The 13,086-nt window shown below is 39.0% G+C and overlaps 2 protein-coding genes across 2 annotated transcripts; both read right to left on the bottom strand.

Annotated features, from left to right (window-relative positions):
* Positions 1 to 6,013: 6,013 nt before the first annotated feature.
* Positions 6,014 to 7,435, bottom strand: LOC308082031 (nuclear factor 7, brain-like; the record flags this gene model as incomplete). The annotated part of the gene is made up of 1 exon (XM_080423642.1): positions 6,014 to 7,435. One exon carries the CDS (start codon positions 7,433 to 7,435, stop codon positions 6,014 to 6,016), a length of 1,422 nt encoding a protein of 473 aa, XP_080279768.1.
* Positions 7,436 to 10,006: 2,571 nt separating this feature from the next.
* Positions 10,007 to 11,440, bottom strand: LOC308082032 (E3 ubiquitin-protein ligase TRIM35-like; the record flags this gene model as incomplete). Its single annotated transcript, XM_080423643.1, has 1 exon — positions 10,007 to 11,440. One exon carries the CDS (start codon positions 11,438 to 11,440, stop codon positions 10,007 to 10,009), a length of 1,434 nt encoding a protein of 477 aa, XP_080279769.1.
* Between the last annotated feature and the right edge of the window lie 1,646 nt (positions 11,441 to 13,086).

Here is a 13,086-nt window from a genome sequence, read left to right on the forward strand (position 1 = left end):
TTAGTCTCTGAGTCAAGCTACAAACACTCTGCTCAATACAGTAAATCAGTCAGTGGTGGTACTGTAACACTTCCTCCTCTAGAATGTTCCCTGAAGTTTACTTTCACTGTGAATCGTGGTTGTTGTTAAAGTCCATTCAGCTGACAGAGTCAGCAGCAGGTTCCAGTGGTCTGGGTCAGTATTCCCTTCTGACTGTAGCTGTGGAAAGACAGTATGTCCTCCTCACTGGAAGTTGTGTTTGATCTGAAGGTCAATCTTATCGTCTCAGATGAGCCTGGCAGGGGGCGGAGCTTTGACACACCTCCACAGACCTGTTGCAAAGAGATACATTACGTAAAACTTCCTGTTGATTTTACTCTTTGACGAACCTTGACTTAAAATGATCAGATTCTGTCTGTGACAGTTATTTTACATAAAGTGTTGTTTAGGTTCAGGCTCACTGAAGAACATAACTCTGAAAAAAATATCTAGTGGTTCAATATGACTTAATATATGTCAAAACTTGGTAGGCATCAGAAACATTATAATGTATAGTCTCATCAGCTTTTTATTCCAATTGAATATATGATTGTAATTACTTGTAACAGAGCATATTTGTGCAATTGCAACTTTTACTTCAGTAAAAACTAAATGTCCATCACTGAACAAACTACAGGGTAGGTAGAATGAGTGAAATATATGCCACTTCAATAACACAGTTACAATAACTGACATTTGAATGAAATTGCCAACAAATTCAGAAGATTATAAGGTTTATTGTCATCTTTTGATATTCTCTTACCTGTAATGTTTTCTCGCCAATGTTTTCTCAGAAGGTCCCCGTGAAGAAGAGTGCAGCCTGAAAGTTGAACTGAAATAATAACAGTTGCTTGTCTCTGTGTGTCTCTGTGTTCTGTGGTCTGTCTGACTCTGAGCACTGACTGAGCACAGGACAGTGTGTGTTGTGTTGATGTAGGAGTATAAGTAGTAGCACCTTCCTTTTGTCTTGGAGTGGAGAAACACCTCCTTCCACCTCCTCTCAGCGCTCCTCCAATTAACTGCAGTCAGGGCTATTTCAATGTGAAAGGCTCATAACAAAAGCCACATTGATGATGATGATGGGCCATCATCAGAGAAACATTTACATAGACACAAGTTTCAATGTCCCTTGCTTCATTAACATCATTTTTCTTTGCCAAAGAAAGCAAACCCACCCTGAGTTGTCAGTATTAATGATTGATAAAGTTCTTAGCTGTGCAATACATTTGTCATGTTAGATTATAAAAATGTTAGCCGAGTGGTATGTGAATCTAATACAGTTTTTATTATACAAGTTGTTGGATATTACCTTTTTTTTTTTTTTTGGAAAACGTGCAGAATGCTTTTGAAACAGTAGCATATTAATTGCAAGTCATTTTCTTACATTCCAAATTCATAATTGAACCATTTTACAATCGATAGCTACTCACTTGTAGTCATTTTAGCAGTAGTAGCGTAACTGTATTGATATAATTGTGTCATACTTTGCATAGTCAATTTCAAACATTTTCATGTCAAGGACAATTGATTTGATTTAGCTGTGGATCCCATTTGAAAAGTTTGTCCCAGGTTCCCATAAGATTTGTGGTGTTCAAACGTTCTAACTAAGATTATTCACAATTGTTCTTTTTATTTGAAGATCTAATCTACAAGCTCACATCACGTCACTTCACAATGCTTTCTGAACTTGTAGATCAGCTATTTTCTAAGCTTATCTGCACGGCACACAGAACGGGGGAATGTTAACAAATAATTCACTTTGTGTACTTTTTAAATGTGGATGAGTTTAAGTCCTGACCCGCTAAACACATGAGATGCGCCAAACACATTTATTTACATTCCCTTCAATATCCATTGAAACTTGTTGTGCAGATATTATACATCTGCATACTATATTATCACCTGAGGTACACAGGTATATATGTTCATGTTTATACATTAAATTCACCAAGACATACAACATACATACAAGATCATAAATACTAGGAGCTGTAAAAGTATATTTACAGAAAAACAGTGGGGGGTCATTTCTTTAGGCAAGCTAAAAGACTTGTTTAGGTCCAGTTGCAAATTTCAGACAGGTGCTCTTTTATGGCGCTTTTTAAGGAGGGTAGGAAGCCACACTCTTTGATGGCTGTTGGTAGGACATTCCACATGTTGGTGGCATAATAGTAGAATGAATTCATCCCCATGTTTGTGCCGAATCTGGGGGGAATGAGATCCGTGGAGCTCCCTCTGGTGTACTCTTTCCTCTACCCTGACAGTACGTTTTAACAGCGGGCGACTCTCGGGCGATCCCGGGCGACATCGTCCAAAAGATAAAGAAAATCCATCTTTCATCGCCCCCCCGCCCTACACCCACACATGGAAATTAGAAAACAAGGAAGGGACAGCCTAGGGGGCTGGCCGACGCCATTGCTTGCATAGCAGACGCCATTGATGCTCATGGGAGCCAAAACTGGAACAGGAAGTTTGGTGAAATACTATGAAGTCTATGGCAGCCATCTGGATCAGCTTGTGAACAAACACTATTTCTGAACGATTGTGTCCTTTGTCAGATAATCGGTTCAGGAATATAAAAGAAGACATATCACAGGTTTTTATCCAATCAAATTTCGGATTTTTTTTAGCACACTGTATAATTTTATTGAGGCATCTAAACAGCGGCATGTATCGTCCATAGACTGTATAAAAATCGTCTCTGGCAGTGTTGCCAGATTGTGTGAGAGAAATAAGCAGCCAGGTCTAGGAAAACAAGCCCAAAAGAAGCACCGGGGGCCAGGGGTCTTCAACGTTTTCCCAAACTGATGGGGAGATGGAGCAGGGACTTACCTCGACCCCATATATTGTATAATTATGTATACAATTGTGTTTCATAATCATACATGTTATTGTGCATCAATACTAAGCTATTAAAAATAGTAGACAGATTAATATATTCGTGCTTTTATATTAAACATACATGTACAGGGTACAGTGAGTAGGGTGGCCGCACTGCCATTTATAAACATACCTTATTAACCGAGAACAACAATCTGTCAATTGCACAATAATCATGTATACAAGCTATTCAAAATGGACAGAATCATTTATAGATATCATCATTTATTTAATACATAAATGTGGAAAATGTTTAAAAAAAATATATGAAGACAAATGGATATTTAAAAACATATATATATATATATATATATATATATATATAAAATATTTGTATATAATATCTATATATAATGTATTTTTATTTTTATTGTCTAATCAAGCAACAATTTCGCGGACCCCCTGCAGTACCTCGTGGACCCCCTAGGCGTTGCGGACCCCTGTTGAAGACTTGCACTAGGCCATTATGAGCACTTTAAACCTTTACTGTATACATTGAAAATAGCCGATCTACAAGCTCACAACACGCTGTGAGCTTGTAGATCTGCTATTTAAAATAAATCTTGAAGTAAAATGTGAAATATTGAGGATTTTTGAAACACTAACAACACAGATCTGGCACAAAACATTTCAGATGGGGGGTTAGGACAAATAGCCTACATATTAATTTGAGGGTCCATGACATAAACATAATTAAGAACCACTGGTTAAAATATTTTTTAAATTGTGAAGCCCAAGTCCAAATAATCAACTACACTTTAGAAAAAAGCCCATAAAACCGCAACCCGCAACTACCAATATTTACAAGCAACTTCACAGAAAAATAAGCCCAAAGTCGCTTATAATAAGTGGACATGGCAACACTGGTTTCTGTCTCGGCAGTATCGCCTACTTTGTGCTCTTTAGATAGCTCAATAAACTTATGCAGTGGACACATCGAAAAGCAACACAGCAGAAAACAATGTGTGATATGTCTTCTTTTATTTTCCAGAAGCAATTACTTTACAAAGGTCTCAGTCATTCAGAAATATATTTTGTTCATGAGCTGATCCACTGGGCTCTCATTAACTCCAATGCATTCCACTGAACTCACGGCTGCAGTCTGGCTCCCATGGTGCGACGAATCTGCCGGCTGGAATTGCATGATAGCGAAAATGACGTAGATGACCCTACCTTCTTTAAATATATCTTGCACCCACACCGGCTCTCATAGACATATAATGCACTTCCGGAAAATACTATCCTGATCGCCCGCTGATCGCCCGCTGTTAAAACGCACCGTCAGCCATCCCACCCTAGCATATAATGAGCAGGGGTTAGGTGAGTCCTATGTGTGGGTTTAGAAGTAACCTGATCAGTTAGTTTTGATAGGTCTGAAGTTGTGTTTTAATGCCTTTTAGGTGCTAGAGTACCATGAAGTGCATGCAGAGTAAAAATGACATTGGATGAGTGCTCCATCTAGTGTCCTCAGAGCATTCCTACTGACCAATGAGGAGACCCTGCCCAAACATCTTGTACTTTGGTTGACTTTCTTGATCTGTTAAAAAATGTTCACTGTAGTGTTCTCTAAAATGCAACCCAGGTAGGTAATTAAACGTTCTTTTTTTTCAACCTGCACTTTGTCCTTGTCCGAGACAAGGAGTGCCGAGTCATCCGCGAACAAGTACAATTTGCCATATTAAACTGGTTGCCTACTTGTCCATCCACATGTCATGTAAACAGTGTGTCTATAAGCTACGTTTGAACGGGGTGTCTTGAGAATGAGAGTCTCAATGAGATCACCTGTGTAAATAAATGATAAATTAATACAAAGTAAAATACAAATAGTGTAGATCAGTGGTTCTCATTGTGAGGTTTTAGGACAATTCTCACCATCCATTCACATTAATATAACTGGATAATGTAGCCTACAAGAATTGCTATTTGAACAGAATTTCACTTTTAACTCCTTACCAACATTAAATAGTTATCAAAGGAATTCTGGACAGACCGAATCATGCCTAATAAAAAATGGTTCTCAGATTTGGGTTTTAGAGATTTAAATGTGAATCAAACTGAGGGTCATTGGAATGAGAGAGTACTTGTAGAATGACTGGTGTAGCTCAACGACCCACAGTCTAGATACTAAATGTGTAAATTAGGGGATACTTGGAGACAATGACACACCTAACGTGTGTAGATTATCTGTGCTGTGCTGAGTGGGCCATCTGCATTTAAAATGCAAATAAGACAACTCTAATTGTGTGTGTGTGTGTGTGTGTGTGTGTGTGTGTGTGTGTGTGTGTGTGTGTGTGTGTGTGTGTGTGTGTGTGCGCGTGCGTGCGTGTGTGTGTGTGTATGTGCGCGCGATCATGTAGGTACAGGTGCAATCCCGTTGAGATACCACCCACTTACAGGCCAGTGTCAGGAGTCAGATAATCATTTATACAAGTCTTATTTATGAACACAATTTTAATGTAATGTCAAATACAAGTGGATGAGGAACTAATGATTATAATATAAAATACAAAAACAAGTGGCTGAGGAACTAATGATTATAATATAAAATACAAAAACAAGTGGATTAGAAAGTAATGATTATGATATAAAATACAAAAAACAAGTGGATGAGGAACTAATGTGTATCGTATTTTTTGGGAAGCATTTTGCTTTAAAAAAAAAAACATAAATCCCTGGCACAAAATGACATAAATCTAATAAGATGTTGTAACTCTTTCTTCATTGGGATACACATGGGGCAATGCAATGATAATATCATTGCATATCATTGCACCCTCATATATATATATCAAAAACACATATTATGTGTTTTTGATATATATATGCTAAAAATGCTTCTGTCAATGCTTCGGGAAAACAATAAACAAATGTTTAAAAAAGGGGAAAAAATACCCAAAAAAAATCTTCTCTTCTCTGGGGAACAGGGTCCCTGGCACAAAATGTTTTTTTAAGATAGGGGTCCGCAGGGGTCCTTGACATGAAAAGGTTTGAGAATCACTGGCTGCTTTAGGGAGCACATGTGACTGTCATTGACCACAACACAATCATACAGATTCTATATAACTGAGTAATATCCTCTGTTAAAGACTCTAAATGATCGACATCATCATCATGTCTAACTGCATTGTTCCACAGTTACATTGAGCTTCCCAGGTAACATCTTCAGAGGGACAGTAGTATCACCAGTGCTAATGTATGGAAAGAGTGTATCAGTGAAAGTGTGTGTGAAGGTGTGTATGTGTGTGTTAGTATCAGGATCAGAGAATGACAGCTTTCCTTCATTCCAGTCCAGCTGGACTCTGATCTTCTGAAGATTCTGCTTCAATGAGAGAACAGTGTTTGACCCTGATGGGGAGTGTGCTGTGTATACAGCTTCATCTAACCATATTAAGAAGTGTTGACCCCCTACCAATCCCTTCCTTTGGTAAGACTCTGCTAACACACCCACTTCCCAGTTTGTATTGTCTCCAACCTCAACATCCCAGCTGTGAGTCCCTGAGTTAAAGCCCTCAGAACCAAGGACATGGCCATAGCAGTCAAACCTCTCTGGGTTGTCAGGAAGCTGCCGTTCCTCTCCACCGCTCACACTTGTCAGATCATCAGACAGGGTATAGTCTGGATGGGCAGTGTTGGGGTCCAGAATGACGGGATTGTAGGAGACAATGTCCTTCATATTGTTCCAGACTCTGAAGGTCAGGTTGCTCAGGTGTTTGGTCACGTCTATCAGTGATCCAGAGACCAGCTGTTGGTCCTGCAGTGTGAACTGGACTCTTTCCATTGTGGTCTTGTAGTTCTGCAGGAATGAGACGTGTTCAGTTCTCAGCTCCTCCTCTATGGCTGTGATGTTGTTTGAAAGGGTTAATATGTCTCTGTTCAGGACCTTAATCTTCGTTTTCATCATCTGACTCTTCTGTTGCTCTTCATCCCTCAGTGCAGTGATGCTGGCCTCCTCTTCCTCTTGTAGAAACTGATGAAACTTCTTAAACTGTTCCTTAATCTGCCTCTCTGTGTGCCGGGCCTGGACCTTAATGTGTTTTGCTGTTTGGTTAATGTTCTTTTTAACTTCATTTAAGACCTCCAGTTTCTCCTGTAAAGTCTTCAGTGATTTCTGGACTTCCTCCTCGTGATCCAGAGCAGCTTCATCGATGGGTCTGAAACTGTGGTTGGTGTGTTTTTTTGAATCTCTACACACAAGACACACTGGCTGTTGACATTCCAGACAGAACAGCTTGAGTTTCTCTGCATGTAGACAGAGATCCTCAGACCCTGATGAAGTTCTCTTACGTTTTGAAGCTCTCCGTCTCTCCTGTATGAAGGCATCACACAGGTTCTTCAGAGCCAGGTTACGGGGTGGATGACCTGTTGAATGTATTTCCTTACAAACTGGACATTGCTTTATTGTCTTCTGTCTCCACCATTCCTGCAGACAAGCATTACAGAAGCTGTGGCTACATGACAGTATAACGGGATCTTTAAAGATGTCACAACACACAGGACAGGAGAAATCCTCTTCTGGAAGAGACAACGTGGAAGCCATTTAGTCTCTGAGTCAAGCTACAAACACTCTGCTCAATACAGTAAATCGGTCAGTGGTGGTACTGTAACACTTCCTCCTCTAGAATGTTCCCTGAAGTTTACTTTCACTGTGAATCGTGGTTGTTGTTAAAGTCCATTCAGCTGACAGAGTCAGCAGCAGGTTCCAGTGGTCTGGGTCAGTATTCCCTTCTGACTGTAGCTATGGAAAGACAGTATGTCCTCCTCACTGGAAGTTGTGTTTGATCTGAAGGTCAATCTTATCGTCTCAGATGAGCCTGGCAGGGGGCGGAGCTTTGACACACCTCCACAGACCTGTTGCAAAGAGATACATTATGTAAAACTTCCAGAGTCATCCGCGAACAAGTACAATTTGCAATATTAAACTGGTTGCCTACTTGTCCATCCACATGTCATGTAAACAGTGTGTCTATAAGCTACGTCTGAACTGGTTACGTCTTGAGAATAAGAGTCTCAGTGAGATCACCTGTATAAATAAATGATAAATTAATAAAAAGTAAAATACAAATAGGGTAGATCAGCGGTTCTCATTGTGAGGTTTTAGGACAATTCTCACCATCCATTCACATACATATAACTGGATAATGTACAAGAATTGCTATTTGAACAGAATTTCACTTTTAACCCCTTACCAACATTAAATGGTTATCAAAGGAATTCTGGACAGACCGAATCATGCCTAATAAAAAATGGTTCTCAGATTTGGGTTGCAGAGATGTAAATGTAAATCAAACTGAGGGTCATTGGAATGAGAGAGTACTTGTAGAATGTGTAAATTACAGCACATCATCTTCATAAATAATACACCAGCACTTGTCTTTGCATGTGTATAATGTACCCTGTTCATATTTTGGATTAAGTTGCAACCTTGTGAACCTTTAAATGTAGTGTGCACCTTTTAGGTGCTAGAGTACCATGAGGTGCATGCAGATTAAAAATGACATTAGATTAGTGCCCCATCTAGTGTCCTCAAAGCATTCCTCTGAGGACATTCCAACGAGGAGACCCTGCCCAAACATCTTGTACTTTGGTTGACTTTCTTGATCTGTTACCATTTCTTCACTGCAGTGTTCTCTAAAATAGAAAACCCAGGTAGGTAATTAAAAGGTTTTTTTCGACCTGCACTTTGTCCTTGTCCGAGACAAGGAGTGCAGAGTCATCCACAATTTATACTGTAAGTGGTGGTGGGCGCTTCAGGAGTCAGATAATCATTCAAGTCTCATTTATGAACACAATTTTAATGTAATGTAAAATACAAGTGGATGAGAAAGTAATGATTATGATATAAAATAAAAAAAACAAGTGGACAAGGAACTAATGTGTATAGTCTTTTTAGGAAGCATTTGCTTAAAAAAAACATAAATCCCTGGCACAAAATGATATAAATCTAATAAGATTTTGTAACTCTTTCTTCATTGGGCTATACATGGGGCAAAGATTATATGGGTTTTTGAATATATATGCTAGAAATGCTTCTGTCAAAAACCAATAACCAAATGTTTAAAAAAGGAAAAAAATCACACCCAGTGTGAAGTGGGCGGTGTGGTCATCACAGTGATGGAAGAAGTGATGTTGATTTTCTTATTTATGAACACAATTTTAATGTAATGTAAAATACAAGTGGATGAGGAACTAATGATTATAATATAAAATACAAAAACAAGTGGATGAGAAAGTAATGATTATGATATAAAATAAAAAAAACAAGTGGACGAGGAACTAATGTGTATAGTCTTTTTAGGAAGCATTTGCTTAAAAAAAACATAAATCCCTGGCACAAAATGATATAAATCTAATAAGATTTTGTAACTCTTTCTTCATTGGGCTATACATGGGGCAAAGATTATATGTGTTTTTGAATATATATGCTAGAAATGCTTCTGTCAAAAACCAATAACCAAATGTTTAAAAAAGGAAAAAAATCACACCCAGTGTGAAGTGGGCGGTGTGGTCATCACAGTGATGGAAGAAGTGATGTTGATTTTCTTATTTATGAACACAATTTTAATGTAATGTAAAATACAAGTGGATGAGGAACTAATGATTATAATATAAAATACAAAAACAAGTGGATGAGAAAGTAATGATTATGATATAAAATACAAAAAAACAAGTGGACGAGGAACTAATGTGTATCGTTTTTTAAGAAGCATTTTGCTTTAAAAAAAAACATAAATTCCTGGCACAAAATGATATAAATCTAATAAGATTTTGTAACTCTTTCTTCATTGGGCTATACATGGGGCAAAGCAATGATATGTGTTTTTGATATATGCTAGAAATGCTTCTGTCAAAAAACAATAACCAAATGTTTAAAAAAGGAAAAAATTACAAACAAAAAAAAATCTTCTCTTTTCTAGGGAACAGGGTCCCTGGCACAACATATTTTTTTAAGATAGGGGTCCGCGGGGGTCCTTGACATGAAAAGGTTTGAGAATCACTGCTTTAGGGAACACATGTGACTGTCATTGACCACAACACAATCATACAGATTCTATATAACTGAGTAATATCCTCTGTTAAAGACTCTAAATGATCGACATCATCATCATGTCTAACTGCATTGTTCCACAGTTACATTGAGCTTCCCAGGTAACATCTTCAGAGGGACAGTATCATCACCAGTGTTAATGTATGGAAATAGTGTATCAGTGAAAGTGTGTGTGAAGGTGTGTATGTGTGTGTTAGTATCAGGATCAGAGAATGACAGCTTTCCTTCATTCCAGTCCAGCTGGACTCTGATCCTCTGAAGATTCTGCTTCAATGAGAGAACAGTGTCTGACCCTGATGGGGAGCGTACTGCGTATTGAGCTTCATATAACCATATAAAGGAGTGTTGATCCCCTACCAATCCCTTCCTCTGGTGAGACACACCCACTTCCCAGTGCACACCCACTTCCCAGCGTGTATTGTCTCCAACCTCAACATCCCAGCTGTGAGTCCCTGAGTTAAAGCCCTCAGAACCTAGGACACGGCCAGAGCAGTCAAACCTCTCTGGGTTGTCAGGAAGCTGCTGTGTCTCTCCACCTCTCACACTGGTCAGATCATCAGACAGGGTATAGTCTGGATGGGCAGTGTTGGGGTCCAGAATGACAGGATTGTAGGAGACAATGTCCTTCATCTTGTTCCAGACTCTGAAGGTCAGGTTGCTCAGGTGTTTGGTCACGTCTATCAGTGATCCAGAGACCAGCTGTTGGTCCTGCAGTGTGAACTGGACTCTTTCCATTGTGGTCTTGTAGTTCTGCAGGAATGAGACGTGTTCAGCTCTCAACTCCTCCTCTATGGCTCTGATGTTGTTTGAAATGGTTAAAAGGTCTCTGTTCAGGACCTTAATCTTCTTTTTCATCATCTGACTCTTCTGTTGCTCTTCATCCCTCAGTGCAGTGATGCTGGCCTCCTCTTCCTCTTGTAGAAACTGATGAAACTTCTTAAACTGTTCCTTAATCTGCCTCTCTGTGTGCCGGGCCTGGACCTTAATGTGTTTTGCTGTTTGGTTAATGTCCTTTTTAACTTTATTTAAGACCTCTAGTTTCTCATGTAAAGTCTTCAGTGATTTCTGGACTTCCTCCTCGTGATCCAGAGCAGCTTCATCTGTGGGTCTGAAACTGTGGTTGGTGTGTTTTTTAGAATCTCGACACACAAGACACACTGGCTGTTGACATTCCAGACAGAACAGCTTGAGTTTCTCAGCATGCAGACTGCAGAGATCCTCAGACCCTGATGAAGTTCTCTTACGTTTTGAAGCTCTCCGTCTCTCCTGTATGAAGGCCTCACACAGGTTCTTCAAAGCCAGGTTACGGGGTGGATGACCTGTTGAATGTATTTCCTTACAAACTGGACATTGCTTTATTGTCTTCTGTCTCCACCATTCCTGCAGACAAGCATTACAGAAGCTGTGGCTACATGACAGTATAACAGGATCTTTAAAGATGTCACGGCACACAGGGCAGGAGAAATCCTCTTCTGGAAGAGACAACGTGGAAGCCATTTAGTCTCTGAGTCAAGCTACAAACACTCTGCTCAATACAGTATATCAGTCAGTGGTGGTACTGTAACACTTCCTCCTCTAGAATGTTCCCTGAAGTTTACTTTCACTGTGAATCGTGGTTGTTGTTAAAGTCCATTCAGCTGACAGAGTCAGCACTGCAGCAGGTTCCAGTGGTCAGGGTCAGTAGTATTGCCTCCTGTAGCCGTGGAAAGACAGTACGTCCTCCTCACTGGAAGTTGTGTTTGATCTGAAGGTCAATCTTATCGTCTCAGATGAGTCTGGCAGGGGGCGGAGCTTTGACACACCAGACCTGTTGCAAAGAGATACATTATGTAAAACTTCCTGTTGATTTTACTCTTTGGCAAACCTTGACTTAAAACGATCAGATTCTGTCTGTGACAGTTATTTTACATAAAGTGTTGTTTAGGTTCAGGCACACTGAAGAACATAACTCTGAAAAAGTATCTAGTGGTTCAATATGACTTGTGTCAAAGCTTGGTAGGCATCAGAAACATATAATTTATAGTCTCATCAGCTTTTTATTCCAATTGAATATATGATTTTAATTACTTGTAACAGAGCATATTTGTGCAATTGCAACTTTTACTTCAGTAAAAACTAAACGTATTTGATCACTGAACAAACTAGAGGGTAGGTATAATGAGTGAAATATATGCCACTTCAATAACACAGTTACAATAACTGACATTTGAATGAGCTCGTTACTAATTCAATTACTTATGTGAAAATTGCCAACAAATTCAGAAAATTATAAGGTTTATTGTCATCTTATGATATTCTCGAGTCTTACCTTTAACTTAGGATCCTACTCCAATGTTTTCTCAGAAGGTCCCAGTGAAGAAGAGTGCAGCCTGAAAGTTGAACTGAAATAATAACAGTTGCTTGTCTCTGTGTGTCTTTGTGTTCTGTAGTCTGTCTGACTCTGAGCACTGACTGAGCAGGACAGTGTGTGTTCTGATGTAGGAGTATAAGTAGTAGCACCTCCCTTTTGTCTTGGAGTGGAGAAACACCTCCTCCCACCTCCTCTCAGCTCTCCTCCAATTAACTGCAGTCAGGGCCATTTCAATGTGAAAGGCTCATAACAAAAGCCACCTTGACGATGATGATGGGCCATCATCAGAGAAACATTTACATAGACACAAGTTTCAATGTCCCTTGCTTCATTAACATCATTTTTCTTTGCCAAAGAAAGCAAACCCAACCCAGAGTTGTCAGTATTAATGATTGATAAAGTTCTTAGCTCTGCAATACATTTGTCATGTTAGATTATAAAAATGTTAGCCGAGTGGTATGTGAATCTATTACAGTTTTTATTATACAAGTTGTTGGATATTACCTTTTTTATTTTTGAAAACGTGCAGAATGCTTTTGAAACAGTAGCATATTAATTGCAAGTCATTTTCTTACATTCCAAATTCATAATTGAACCATTTTACAATCGATAGCTACTCAATTGTAGTCATTTTAGCAGTAGTAGCGTAACTGTATTGATATAATTGTGTCATACTTTTCATGTCAAGGACAATTGATTTGATTTAGCTGTGGATCCCATTTGAAAAGTTTGTCCCAGGTTCCCCCATAAGATTTGTGGTGTTCAAACGTTCTAACTAAGATTATTCACAATT

The sequence above is a fragment of the Gymnoscopelus braueri genome (assembly GCF_963280865.1).
Source record: "Gymnoscopelus braueri genome assembly, chromosome: 3".
NCBI classification, from domain to species: domain Eukaryota; kingdom Metazoa; phylum Chordata; class Actinopteri; order Myctophiformes; family Myctophidae; genus Gymnoscopelus; species Gymnoscopelus braueri.